The 16,058-nt window shown below is 26.8% G+C and overlaps 1 protein-coding gene across 3 annotated transcripts; it reads left to right on the forward strand.

The window, feature by feature from the left end:
* LOC105168467 (protein TIFY 9) lies at positions 10,003-13,736 on the forward strand. 3 transcript variants are annotated; one of them, XM_011088561.2, is made up of 7 exons: positions 10,003-10,214; positions 10,296-10,434; positions 10,517-10,613; positions 10,795-10,903; positions 11,359-11,416; positions 11,870-11,905; positions 13,447-13,736. In XM_011088561.2, exons 1-6 carry the CDS (start codon positions 10,124-10,126, stop codon positions 11,889-11,891), a joined length of 516 nt encoding a protein of 171 aa, XP_011086863.1. In that variant the 5' UTR covers positions 10,003-10,123; the 3' UTR covers positions 11,892-11,905; positions 13,447-13,736. The 3 variants fall into 3 exon arrangements, with proteins under 3 accessions (XP_011086863.1, XP_011086865.1, XP_011086862.1); XM_011088563.2 differs by lacking the exon at positions 13,447-13,736 and having other exon boundaries at positions 10,004-10,214; positions 11,359-11,434; positions 11,870-12,115; XM_011088560.2 differs by lacking the exon at positions 13,447-13,736 and having other exon boundaries at positions 10,004-10,214; positions 11,870-11,961.

Here is a 16,058-nt window from a genome sequence, read left to right on the forward strand (position 1 = left end):
AATTAGACATCAACTTTTTTGGACCAAAATCTTTAAGACAAACAACAGGTTTACATGAATTATTCATAAAACCAATAATTGACTTTAACTATCATTATTTTATATATATATTTTTTCTGATGTGGGACTACCTCAAAGTCTTGAAATTTATATAAAGCTTCCTGATTTTTCTATCAGTGACAAAAAAATATAAGAATTCGCTCCTTTTATATTTAGGTTGCGTTGGCTCAATCCTGACCATACTTAAGCTCGGGTATATACCGATTGATGATGACAATTTGATTTTTTTAGATCAAACGGTTGACGTAAAATTGTACAACTCATAATATCGAAAAACATTACCACTCTATGTCACGATAATACGGATTAATTGCATTTTAGCCTCATCTAAAAATATACAAAAAAATTCTCAAGATAAAAAAGAGACGCAACCTATGAAACTTTTAAAAAAGAAATTCATTATTTCCAACATGGGAGGTCGCATCGGCCCTTCTTTTTGAAAAATTCCGACAATCATGTTATTTTTTTCTTTTTTCCCTCTTTTTATTTAAGAAACTATTTAATTTACCCAATAATATTTTTAAAGATGGGTCTATTTCATTTAATCGGATAAAGACTAACGAAATACCGTACACGCCTATATGTATGAATTGATTGTTCACCCCATTTCAACTACTCCTTTTTGCTTTGTTTTCAAAGCTCATAACTATATTTATTGCCTTGGACTTATGGACATGTTACTAATAAATGCTATGTATTTCTTTTTGGGTGATGATGTATAGTTAGTATGCAATGATATGCTATTAAGTACGTTTTGCACCCCCTAAATATGTTATCCTCATTAATTATCCCTCTAAATTAAATAACCTTTCATTTATTCCTATTTTTGGATAATTCTTTAAATTAAATAAAAATTAACAAAAATACTCGTGACGATTAATAATTTGATGTATTCACATTAATACCCTCTATTATTAAAGATATCAATCAATTTGAAAAGTTTATTCAACTACAATGTTTATAAATTAATACTAGATTTGTATAAATTAATTAAGCACAAAATAATTATTTTAAATTTGAGTGTATAAATAATCGTATTGATAATTAACAAAAGTTTATAAATTCACTAATTTTAAATTAACGAATAAAAATGCATTTTTGCATATTAAAATTTTACCACAAGTATTTTAGGGTATAGGCTCTACCCAAATCCCAAAAAATTATTACGATAGATATGTGTTCAAGTTTGGATTTAATGTAAAAAATATTAAGTATGGATATGGGTCATAGCTATCAAAATGAGTTTGGATTTGGATCTAGGTATTGCACACTAATTGATAGGTCTAACGTGCTCGACACAAGGTTAGGTCAAGAAGTGAAATAGAATTACTATATAGAAAGACAATAAAAAAAAAAAAAAAAATGAAGACACCATTAACTTCCAAATTACCTCACTTGATATTTGGGTGCCAAAATAATAGACTCGACGACCACATATAATATTTTTGTTATTAAAATTATATCTCGTGTGATGCACAAATACAACTTTATAAATTTATTTTAATTTAAAAGTACTAATATTAATTTTATCGATATACGACTAATCCAATATTAGTTTATTAATATCATAAATGAATAAAAGGTGAAGTCAAATTAATTGATATATTCAACTATAGAGAGCATTAAAATAAATATATCATATTATTAATAGTTAAGGGTATTTTTTTTCTATTTTTGTTTAATTTAAAGAATTATTACAAAATGGAGGAGTAATTGAAAGTTTCTTTAGTTTAGGTGATAATTGACGAGGATGGTATATTTTAGGGTGCAAAATGCATTTAATTCTATTTTAAATTTAATCACAAAACATCTTAATTCGAAAAACATTTCATTCTATCACGTTTTTTATAAGAAAATATATCTCAGAATATGTTAACCCAAACACATTTCATTTCTCACGCAAAAACAATGCAAAAATAAAAAAAAATCACATAAAAATATTGGAAATTAATAATTAAGAATGAATCAGCTAATTAATGAGAATAAAGTGAAAAGAGTAATTTATTTTTATTTTTAACTGTTTAAATGAAGCTAGTTTGAGTCAAGAGTTATAATCAGTTTTCTATATATAGCACCCCTTACAGCAATGTACTTAATTACCACTAATTATTATTTTTTTTCTTAATTGTTATCATTTTTATAAGAAAGTTTTATTTTACCAGTAAAATAAATTCTACTTTTATCAATATATATATAAATATTATAAGAGATAATGGACACACCAAAAGTCTATTTACTTCAACGGATGTACTCATGTATACAACCTAAAAGGGAGAGAATAAATATCCAGCTACACAAATTTTTAAATACAAACCCGACAAAAGACCAATATACTTACTATGCACATAGCTAGAACTCCCAAATAAGAATAATTGCACAGCTCAAAACTCAAAGTGGCTAGTCAATGTGACATATCTCCTGAAAAAGTACGTGGCAAAAAATGAGTTGCCTACTTAATAAGTATAGCTAACCAGTCTGCATACATGCAACAAGTCAAGTATAATGCAATCTTACCAAACAATCAATATTCGTTATTTAATAACAATAGATGTAAGAAATAACACATGCCCACAATCATATATCATCCCACGACATAATATCTGACGTTATAGTTTATTTCTTTGGGGCCCTATTTAACCAAATTGGAGTGCATCACTTGGTCTTGCCGGCTATCATCACCTCAATCACAATGTCTTTTTTTTTTTTTCTCTCGACATCACACATCACACAACTCGTATGATATTCTGACATCAGTGATACCAGACAGCTCATATGATATTTCATCATCAATCAAATTACACAGCACACAGGTCATAGAATATATCACATTATCCCCATTGATCAACGACAACACACAACTCGTCGTTAATCATCATCATAAGCCATTGTAGTATGCTCCACAATAAGGTAAGGCATTTTTATTTTAAAATCGCAACATTGACATTGTTAATTTCATCATTCAATTTCATTTAGTAATTATTTTCTCGTCAATAAAATTTTCATTCGATTTTATTCAATAATTAATTATACGATCACATAATCATTCATCTGATTTTTATACTACACCACCACATAAAAGCTCATAGTAATAATTTCACAGATATCAAGATAATCCAAACAAATAGTCAAAATTGACGATCAAATATATAAACAACCAATATACAATATCCATATATATATATATATATATCCAATTAACTATACTTACCTCAAATCTTAAAACAACATAGAGTTGTGCTCAATCCTCTACTTTATCATCACGTCCTATAATAAAGTATTATACGTATAAACAATATATATTAAAAATATCATAAATATTAGATAAGATACTAAATAATATTCGCACATTTTTGCCAGTCTTTTAATATTTCATTTATTGAAATTCATACCTCCATTCAGTTTTCTTCTAAATAACTAAACTTTCTTAGTCATATATTTAATTTATTAACTAACTGACAAATTTATTTTATCAAACCCCTCATATTTTTATAACTACCGTTCTCCAAATAACATCCCTAAACTAAATTATTGTAAAAAATCTCATTTCCTTTTCGTAAGCAAAATATTTCTCAAATATATATAATTTTTTAATATTTCTATAAATTTTTTATCAATTTCTCCCTACTATAGAATTTAATAAACACCAATACATGTAATTAAACATTTGGTTAATAGGCCCGATAAAATTGAATAAACTAATAATAGTAATGATTAAATTTAATAAATTTAATAATTTAACTAACCAATTATAATATTCTTAAATTAAATGTGATATTTATTAACCATCAATTTAAATAGTCAAACTCATAAAATTTTTGATTTGAATATTATATCTGATGTATAAATTACATTTAATAGATAGACTAATCAAATAATATAATTATAAAAATTAATAATAATTAAAAATAAAAAATTTCATACCTCTTTAGTTACCTCCAAATGTGTGTACAAAATTCAAACTTCAATTGTTAAACTAACAATAGACTAATATATATATATATATATATATATATATATCGGTGAGGTGGTGGAGGTGATGGTACACGTGTCAAATTCTCATCCTCTATGTCGGTGCGGTGGTTGGATGATAAGCCACATGTCAAATTCTCATTCTCTCTCTTTATATATTATTTTAATTTAATTTATTTTTAAATAGTCATTACATGTTTTTTAAATCTACTCCATTCAAATTTTAATATATTTTAATTTCAATCTAAAATTTATTTATAATTAAATTTAATAATTATCAATTAGTCTCAATTATGTATAAAATCCTACGAATCCCATATTATATATAACTTATTGAATAAAATTATAAATTTCAAAATATTTTTTCAAACACTCAAACTTTGATCTTCTTTCCACTTTTTAATATTTCTAATGCACTCTAATTTACAAATTGATTTTTATTAATAAAGTAAAAGCTATTAAAATGGATTTCATATGTGTGATGAAAAAAATGTGTAGAGTGATGATTGTGATATATGAGTACTTAGTTGTGTGCCATTTTGTTTGACTAGACTTTTATGATTGAGGAGTTGAAAACGTGAAATATGTTGATGAGTTGCCCATTAATTATAAAAATGTGTGGAGGGGCGTTCATAAATTAAGTTTATTTAAAATTAAGCTTATATAGTTTTAAAAGATGTTTTTGCAACTTGAAAACGTAATATTTTATTTAAAATTAATTTTTTAAAGTGTTTAAATAAAATAAAATTTGATAAGTTCAACTTTTCCTAAAAGTTTATCAAATACTATTCGATATTTTATAAATTTTGAAATAGTTTTATAAATATATAAACTCATCCAAATAAAAGAAAGTATTTAAAATTTACTTCATTTTCAAATGTACCCAACAACTTAAAAGAATTGTTCTTTCTTCTCATCTCCGCTCGCCTTTTTACGTTCCCACCTTTTTTCACTTTTCCTTTCCTCTCATTAAATTAAACGAACCCTAAAAATCCCTCCTTTAATAGATAGTGTACATAAGGGACATATATAACTAACACTAGTATACAAAGGAAAAGCATAATCGTTAAGGTTGAATCACTAATCATTTTATCCACTTATTATATGCTGGAAATGAGTTAGAATCTAATAACCAAAAAACAGAATTGGTTTCCAGAATCCAAATGCGTCGATCTAGTTATTTTTGGGCTTCTACAATCATGTTCTTGCGGCTTCAACACTATCCTCACACTCTTTTTGCTGATTATATCTCTCTCGCATATTGCTGAAATTAAGTATGCATGCATGTGTAGTGGTGAAGGAGAGTTGGGGGTCACTTTTCCAAAACTACTCCCATCAGACATGTCAATGGGTAGTGTCTTATTTTACTCAAATCAAATCAGAAAAAAATCTACCAAATTCATTGAACTCCACTCAAGATCCATGGGTCTCTAGACCCAATCGGACCCAATATTTGGATTTGGTCAAACCCAGACCTGATTTTCTTCTTTTTTTTTTTTTTTGTTCCAAATCATTTTTTTTTCGAATTGTATTGATCAAATCAAATATCTTTTTTTTATATTCTATTTTGTTTCATAATTTATCAATAAATTCAGAATTATCAAGATCAATTTACAAATAACTCTTTTTTTTATAATTTTTTTAAAATTATATATCATTTGTTATACCGTTTACAAAATAATTTTATGAAAATATTACGAATAATGTTATGATATCTTAAGTTTTTTGATTTGTTCACTTGAAGTTAGATCGATTGATAAATAATAATTCAATTGAATAGCAAAGAAAAATATATTTATTTTTCAAATTCAAATTGGGTACATAGATCCATGGGTATTGATAGATAGAAACTCAATTCAGACCCAATTTATATTTTTTTAATGAGTCTGAATGTGGATCTAATAATATTCATTGAATTTGAGTGTTAATCTATAGATTTAGATAGGATCTTACCCTATCCATTGACACCCTTATTTCAGAGGTAATTCAAATGAGTGGTATTGGGTCAACCCTCATGGGCAACCGATTAACCCATTTTTCTAACACTGAGAGTTGTATTTCTTTCCGTGTGACGGACCAATATATACCACTAATTTCATACAAGTCAATGAATCGTGTGAGTGACGAGCATATGACGAGAGCTAATTAAGATCACATATCGGTTATGGATACATAACCCATTCTAAACAAGGAATTGAGGACTATATATCTCACTATACCTTAAAATACTTTCACTGCACCCAAACGTAGCTCTTACCCTTTGAACAGCATACTTTATTTGGGCTAATGTCATGTATTCATAATTATGCCATAACCACTAAGTGGCATCTCTCAAACTTCACTTCAGCTGTTTCCTAGCCATGTCGGGAAATTCTTGCACAGATCCAGTTTGGTTAAATCTGAACAAATCATATGGTAAGTGTAATACACTTGTCATATAATTGGTGTACAGTTTAGGAAAAGTGATCATCACAGAGCAAGTGTGATACACTTGTTCTGTAATCGACCTAGTTTGATCGAACCAAATTCGAGCAAGAATTTTTCCCTTTGGATCTTCACACAATGGAAAATAAAAGTTCTATTTTTTCATTACCTGAAAAGATCATAAGCACACACGGTATGAAACACTTGATATAATACATCTTCCGTCGTAATTTCATCTTAGTCATTTATTAAGCCGGCATATGAATAAATTTTATTTTTTAACTAAAAATTATATTGCTTCATCTTTACACATTTCTCAATATCAGAACCGAATATCCCTATAAAAAAGCCAATATCTACTTGTCTTAATACATATATTTTTAACTCGATAACACATCATATGAAACACGTATATTAACAATATTTGAATATTACAAATATCAAGAGCACCACATAGTAAAGAAATCAAAGTTTAATGTATTTTAAAATTAAATTTGCACTTATAATACCGTGCAGTTCAGTTGGACCACCCTATAAAGTAACATAATTGACTTTTCATTTCATTTATTGTATAGAAAAAATTTAAGTTTATTTAATACAAAATTATTTTTTTCAGTAAATGCAAAAAGAATCATTAAATAACACTACAAAAATTTTGTATTATTCCCTAAAGTGTAAATCAGTCCAACTTGAACATCATAGTAAATCAAAATTATCTATCACGGTCAAATAAAATAAAAAAAAAAAGTTAAAATTTTAACCACAATTAATCAGATTTACCATAATTTTACCTATGACAAAAACATCAGCGTTAGTTTTTAACTATAGGTAATATTTTAACTCCACTTATGAAAACAATGATTAATGATTATTTGATGAAATACAACCGCTGGATCATCTGCAATGCCTTGAAACTCAGTTGCAATCTGAAGACTTTAAAGCTAATCACCATGAAGACGATGAAGATGAGTTATTGGACACAGGATGAAATCGCATTCCTGAGAGTCGCCTTTATCTATGTTCATTAGTAAAATGCTGACATGTGTAATGCCTCATTTATTCCTTCTTGTATTGGGCCATGTCATGGATGAGTCAGTTAGTTAGTTAGGCAGCAGTTATGTTAATCCATTTGTATTTAAACTGTTCATCATCTTCTTCCTTCATATACGAAATTACAGAGTACAGAGAATTGAGCTTCCGTTGATGGCTTCTGTTCACTTTTACTTGCTTATTTTTCATTATTGCATAATCATAATTAATTATCATTCTTCATAATCTTTTATTTTTAATCATAATAATTAATAATAGCAAAAAATCATACTTATTCTAATGTGATCAACAAATCATCAATTACTCCAAGACCCGGACACCACTGAATTCTAGAAAAATAGAGATGTTGTTGGACTCCCTACCTTAAAGTACAAATGTGACACGCAACAAGTGTCAATTAAGTACTCAAATCAAGCCCACGTGAAAGTTTTATTTAATATATATGTGGGGTGCCTCCACCAACAAATCAATACTTTTTTTTGGACTACTCCTAATTACAATTATTTTTCCTTTTAAAATTATAGATTAGAGTAAACTAGAATTAAAATTAATATTCCTTTTTTTAAATATTCAGTTTTGAGTGTTCCAACAATATATGTTTCTCTTTAATTATTTCTGTTTTTTTAAAGAAATTGAGAGAAAAAGGATGAATAATTGAAGAGAGAGGGAAAAAGAGAACCCTCCTCTAGAAAATCGTCGAGCTGTTGTAAAAGTGAAATTAATCGAAATTTGATATTAATTGATGTAGAAAATAATTAAGACTACGAATTTGCAAAGAAAGAATTTTATTCAGTGCTGAACATAAATATCCCGTATATTTATAAGCTCGAGAATCTTAACAAACCTACTTAGAAAATAAAAGAAAAAAATACAAGTAAACTCTTTACGATATTGCAAACGAGCAAATTAATCTTTTATTAAAAAAATAAAAATTTATCTCTTATATTTTTTAAAATGAAGCAACTTATCTCTCTAAATAGAGAGTAAATTGGTTCATTTGAATTAACACAAAAATTTAAATTACTATTTTCTTTATAAAGAGATAATCTATTTATTTGCAATATTACAAAGGACAAATTACATTAGATGTGAAGATAAAATCCTATTGAATATAAACTTTGTAAATAAGCAATTAATAGATAAAACTCTATCCCCAATGCTACCCATATCGATAATTACGTGCAGGTCTAGTTGATTCCAATCACTACAAGTCTGTGAAAGTTGATAGTACGTGATTATTTTCTTATTATTATTATTATTATTATTATTATTATTATTTTTGCTTAGAAATTAACTTTATTGACTTTTATATTATTTATTTCTTTCTGTTAAATAGCTTTTACTTTTTCTCAAACACTAATGAACACGTGGGCTCTTTTATCTAAATAAATAACAAACGTATTAGAAATGCACTAATTTTTCAGATATTTTTGCTACGACCGGTTCCAACCAAGTCTCTTATTGTGTTTTGATGATATTTTATGTAATTATACATAAATTTTATGTAATTTGAATTTTTATTTAAAAAATTATGGATTTACTTATATCAAAAATAAAAATTTATATTTAGGTTCGATTGACTTATTATAATAAATTTTATAAATTTTTATTAATGATTAAATTTATTTTGCACGTACAGCCGCAACAACTTCAAAGGATGACAATGTAATTATCCAAATTATTATAACAGAATAATTACACAGTGTTTTTCTGAAAATCCCATGTAATCACATATAAACTTTTTATAATTTAGAAGATCGTACTTTTAATATATTTAAAGTTTGTTTTCGTCTAGTAAAATTTATAAACTTTACTAATATTAATAAAAAAATAAAATTAAAATTGACATTTACATTCGATCAACTTACTAGAATAAATTTCGTTAATTTTTCAAAGGAATTGAGTATTGGTTAATTACATCAAACATAGGCATTGTATTTACCAATATATATCTATACTATATATATATATATAAAAGACTAAATTTTTATTAATAAATAGTGATTATTTATTCCGTGATACCAATTTTTTAAATTACCAAAAATATCTTTATATATTTACAACCGCCCCTACTCAAATTCCTTTTACTATATCTCAATCTATACTATATATCTATTTATACTAATATGAAAAGTTCACTCACAATTATATCTACACTATTTATTTATATTAATATAAAAATTTCACTCATAAACGACAATTTGTAAAAAATCGATACCAATTTTTTTGCCAATAATATCACTAAATTAATTTATTTTTATTTATTTATTTTATTATAATATGATAAGTTAATTTATATATTTTATTTTTATTATAATAAAATATAAATAATTATTTATTATATACACATAGACAACGTACTATAACGGTCAATTATTATAAAAGTAATGCTGAGTCCAGCATAAAGTAGTATTACCTGTTCTCCCATTTTCCTCGTGCATTTATTTGTTTGTGGATAGATCGGCGGATTTCATATCTACTCAAATCAATATTCTCTCTTACCCAACCCCAGCCCCTCCCCCCCATTACTCACACACAGACATATATATATATATATATATATAAAGAAGCCCTGCAGGCAGGTAGGCAGGCTGTTTTCTTCCAATTCCAAGAACCCAAAATGGGTATGCAGCAGAAATCAGCAGGACTTGAACTCGATTTCTTCCGCAAGGAGAAGCCTCCCATTTTTGATCGCAGAAGAAGCTTTCGTGGTATATATGTGTTTTTCTTTTTTTTTCTGTTTTTTTTTTAATATTAGTTCTATGTATTGATATATATATACATATATATAGATATACAGGGTGTTATATCGAAGATGGATCCTGAGTTGGTGAAGAGTGTGATCGGTGGTGGGAAGAAGTCGTCAGTTTCTGTTCCTTCGACTCCCAAGCAAACTGATCAGACGCCTGCAATTTGTGATCCTACGCTTAGGTCTGTAATTATGAAAGCTAAAACACGTTTTCTTGATTCAATCATTGGCAGTTTCTTAAGGTTTTAGCTTTGTCTTTTGCAGGCTGAGCTGTGGGTATGAGAAAAATAGTGATGAGACTGCTCCCATGACCATTTTCTACAATGGAATGGTTGCTGTTTTCGACGTGCCTCCACATAAGGTTTCTTTTCCCTTTTATGAGTTTGATTTTTTTTAATAAAATTTTTTTTTCAAATAAAAAATAATGGGCTCGAACAATATATATCTTGTATTATTAATAAATTATTGTTAATATACATTAATCACACGACAAATATAAATATTAGAGGTAGGGACTGATTAGGCGGTTGCGAATGGTGTAGGCACAGGACATTCTGAGAGTGGCTGAGGAGGAAATGGTCCCAAAGCTGCCTGACCACTCGGCTTCCAATTCATATGACCAAGAAAATCTCTTGGAATCTTTTAATGGAGGTTGGTTATATTCACTAAGCCCTCAAAAAAACTCCATACATATATATTAATTTAATTTTTTTTACTTTATTACGTAAAAAATAATGATGATAAAATGTATAATTAATGAACACTGACTAAATTTTTAACTAATGAATTATAATTTTTTTTATGATTAATTATCATAGTTAAAAATAAAAAATTATAATGAATATATATTAATTAATCATAATTGCACAATAACTATTAGTCGGACGTCAAAGCATTAGTTATAAGTAAAAACTATGGCAATATTTTAGGCATAAGTAAAATCATAGCTAATATTAATTAACCGTGGTAAAAAAAACTTAAATTTTTACATCATTTTTATTTGTCCATAGTATATAATATTAATTTACCATTATTTTTAATTTTTATTAACTTATAATATATATTTTTCCCTTTACTAAAAGAATTTTGTTGACGAACCTATGCAGATTTACCCATAACAAGGAGGAAGTCTTTGCAGAGGTTCTTGGAGAAGCGAAAGGAAAGGTGGATGAAATAAAATTTGTATGATCTTGTAAATAAAAATTTAGTTTTGAGTTTTTATTATAATGGAAATATATCAAAATAATTTAACTTTTTCTTTTCAAGAATTGTACGGACGCCTTACTGCTGAAAGTTGTGAAGTTTTAGGAACTCTCATTTTTGGAAAATTAAATTTATGTTTGAGTGAAAGTATTAATTTCATTTAGACGAGCTTATATATTTTTCTAAATATTTTATAAGACATTTGAGAATTTATAAGATGTTAAAAGATATATGATAAATTTTCAAAAAATATAATTTTAAGAGCTTATAATTTTTTAAAAAAAATTAAGAAATTTTCAATTTATTTTTAATATATTAACAGATCGCTTTTAATTTTACGCAATTATTTTATTATGTGTGTATAAATGACTGAATTAGTAATTCTTTTTAATTGTTTTTTCTACATGTATGTAGTCGTGGAAGAGACGTCAGCTGAGTTCAGCATAATATGTATGGTGTACGGAATCCTACGTGCCTTTAATTAATTCATGCAAATGTTGAATTTATTTTCTATTCTTTTATTTTTATTTTTTTCAATTTTAGTTTGGTTTTGCTCATATCAGGAGATATATATGTTAAGATTTAAGTTTAGCTCCGCTGTTGTATAATGAATTATGAAATAATTAATTGTTTGAAAAGTGGTTATAGCGTTTAGATTCATAATTTCATTATTGATTATATAACTAAATAATATAATTAGATTTTAAAATTAATTCCATTTTTGTTAGAGAAGATGAAACGATACTTGCAATAATCTTTTAATTTGATTGTGAATTTTGACATGCTGAATCATACTTGCAAATTTGGATTAAAATTAGTATAGATAATACAATATGCGGCGAATAACAATTTATTCCCCTGTGATGTTGAAAATGAACGCATTATCCCCCTATGAAAAAATTATATCAATTTAGTATTTTAAAAAATATAAGGAGGTAAATCACTATTTGTTTTTTCATAAATGAAAAATTTGCTCATTTGTGATATCACAAGAGGGTTGCTTGCATATTTTTCATATAGTATGTATAATTTGAAATAAGAAATCAAATTTTGCCTTATCTCTTACAAGAGAGCTAGTTGTGTCACGTGCATAAATATTCGTGAACATAGAAAATCAATTAATTGAAAGTCTATATATGTTTTTATTTATTTATTTATTGTGCCATAACTGTTCATAATTTCATGTACTATAATTATAAATTCATGCTAAAGTCAGAAACAAGCACATGCACAAGTTAGTATTGATAAATAATTAAGGTGGCCACCCGACCAACATTAATTATTTGGGACCTCCCCTTGCACTATTTGTATCCTAACTTAATATTTATTCCTTATAATTTGTTTTCGGCATTTCTTTTATTTTTGTATCTGTTTTCATATGGAAAATTAAAATACAATTACACCCTTAAAATAGTGGTATAATAATATTAATACCAATTATAATTACTTTAAAGAGAATTAAATACCGTAAATGTATATAAAACATTCTCTTTTGGTGTTTCAAAAATTTATACTTTTTTTGAAAAGTGAATAAGTGATTAAAATATAAAAATTAAAAGCGTTTAGAAATTAAGTAGAAAAGAGTTGAGGTAGAGCCATACGAGTGTAGTTTGATTTTTTTTAAAAAAATTGATATATTACCAATTTATTTGCTGAGATTACCCAACTTTCCTGGTAAAGCGGCAAAATTTGTAAAAATGTTCAACTTATCCACTAAAAATGCCTTAATTTGTGATGACCAGCTTCTTACAAACTTAAAAATTTTAATATCATGTTGATAAATTAACCAACCTATTGAGAATAAACAAAAAAAAATTAAACACTACTATGAAAAATAGACAATACACTCATATTCGTGGGACTTGAATTCACATTCTCGTTATTGAATTTAAATAGTCTTATTATTACATAATTTCGTTGTCTAGCGTAGAATGTAGGTATTCCTAAGTTGCAACCGCTGCAAATATGACGCGGTTTGAATTTATGTGCAGGCTGACTACGGCGTGCCCTCACTCACTCCTCACCTACAAATTTAGCGCAAGAAAGCGCGTTTTAGACGTCAATCTCTGCATAATTGTTTTCTTTGTTTATACAGAAGTTTCCCAAGATAGTAGAATTCTTCTGTAGTTGGTAGGGCCGGCATAAAGCACGTTTTTAGTTTTGATTTTGGGTAATGGTCGTCCTTCTGTCGTCGCACTTTCGGGTTAGTTTCCCGAGCTTTGCAGGCACATTTTAGTCATGTTGATATTGAGGAATCTTTCTGAATTTTTTATAATTATTATTATTTATTTAGCCAGCTTTATTTGTATTTTCAATTAATTGTCTACAGTTCATATAGTGCAAAATTGATTTTTGGGTGACATTACGCCCGCGGAGTCTCTTGTTAAATTATTAATATTAAGTATTTTTTAATAATTTAAATTTTTAAACGATATACCATTTTATATAGTATCAAAATCATGTCAAACAAGAGGTCTTAGCTTCTAATCTCATTTCCTCCTATATTTATAATAGAAAAGGTCTAATGCAATTTACCTCGTCGTAATATTGTAAATGAACAAATTATGTCCCTATGAAACATTTTAAAAAATACAAAGAGAAAATTGTTGTATCTTTAAAAATACAACTTTAAAAATACAACTTAAAAAATACAAAGAGAAAATTGTTGGATTTGGATGTAAGGGGACGAAATAAGATATTAATATTAAATTATTTCACTCTAACAACTTAAATCTATAAACGAGGTGGTCGTCTAGTAACTTTTGCTTTTGGTTGTTTCTATAAAATAGATCAATAACAATATTCCTGTTAATAATTTTCGTATCAAAATATACATGAATTAAAATACAATAAATCAAAAACTACAAAAAAAAATAGAAAAATATCCATATTGATGTGGGATAATTTCCTAAAAATCGTATCAAGATCAATAACCCCATTCCAATTTTAAACTGCGAATGGCTTTGGATTCGAAAAATATATTTTGGATCGTTCCAACTCAGCCCCGATATCTATCAAAACTTTAATATGTATGAATTTATCGTGACTAACAATTATTTTCAAATCTATGGTTCAAAATTACAGCTACATCCCTTAAGGTTATAGTTGTAATTACAACTACATTCCTATTTAGAGACAAAATATGCACTAATACCTCTTGAAAAATATTACACTAATACTTCTCAGAAAATATACCTTTAATTCTACAAAAAATGAAAAGTATTTTTGCATTTTGAGTTAATTTCAAACGATGTCAACATAATTTACACGGATAAAAATGTAGGGTTATATAATAGTTATTACGTGTAGTGTATGGCGAGTCCACCAATCAAAAGGAAGCCAAATGTAGCATACCCTATTGGAGGGTGGTGACCTAAAATAATTGCTGGTAAACGAGTAGGTGGAAAATAATTAGGTTTGGTTGACCCTTTACATAAAGAAATGGACCATACCACAAAACTTGAAAGCACGTTGCTAATTGTCCCTTAGCAAAGTGTATTTATCTCTAATAAATATCATTGTTCTTGATTGATGCGTATTTTAATTTTTTAGTAAATTAAAATAATTTTAATATAATATTATTTTTTATTATTTAGTACAAAATGAAGAGAAATAGTTAATCAATAAAATTATGAAAATTAGTCATTTCTTCTAAATTTATTTTTCTCGTATCAAATAAGGGCCACAAATATTTGAGATGTATTTTCCTTTCAATTATAGTATTTTTTCTTTTAAAGAAAAACCCACACATTTTTACTTTCTTTTTTCCCTCATCGAATCAAACGAGGTATAAAAATAAGGTTTGTTTTGAACTTTATCTATACTTTGTACTTATATAATTAAATAAAACTATGAATACATAGGCTGTAGTTATTTTATTAAAAATTAATTACCTCATTAGGGATGTCAATGGGTAGGATAAGACCTACCCGATTAATTTAAGACGCAAATTCATATGGAATATTATTAGACCCAAACCCATTAGAAAAATATAAATTGGGTTTGGGTCGGGTCTCTACCCATTAATATTAATGGGTTAATATACCCAATTTAGACCCAAAAAATATATTATTTTTCTTCACTATTCAATTTGATTATTATTTATTAATCGATTTAACTTTAAGCGAACAAATTCAAAAAATTTAAGACATCATAACATTATTTACTATGTAATATTTTCATAAGATTATCTTGTAAACGGTATAATAAATTTTATATTATGTAAAAAAAATTATTAAAAAAATAAGCTATTTGTAAATTGATCTCAATAATTTTGAATTTATTGATAATTATGGGTAAAAATTGAAAATAAAAAAAAAAAGAAATTTTATAGTATTTGCAAAAAAAATGTATCCAAAAAAAAATTGGGTCTCGGTCTGGATCTAATAGGATCTAAATACTAGGTTAGGCCGGATCTAGAGTGGGGTTTAATAGATTGAGTAGGGTCTGAATCTAAGTTAATTTGTTTGGATTTTTTTTAAATTTGTGCTTGAGTAGAATAAGACCTAACCTATTAATATGCCTAATTGGGCCAAATATATAGTCCAATTTATGAATGTAAACAAGGCCCAAATGTGTTGAGTCCAAATGTCTAATTTCAATG

Source organism: Sesamum indicum, linkage group LG8 (genome assembly GCF_000512975.1).
Source record: "Sesamum indicum cultivar Zhongzhi No. 13 linkage group LG8, S_indicum_v1.0, whole genome shotgun sequence".
Lineage (NCBI taxonomy): Eukaryota > Viridiplantae > Streptophyta > Magnoliopsida > Lamiales > Pedaliaceae > Sesamum > Sesamum indicum.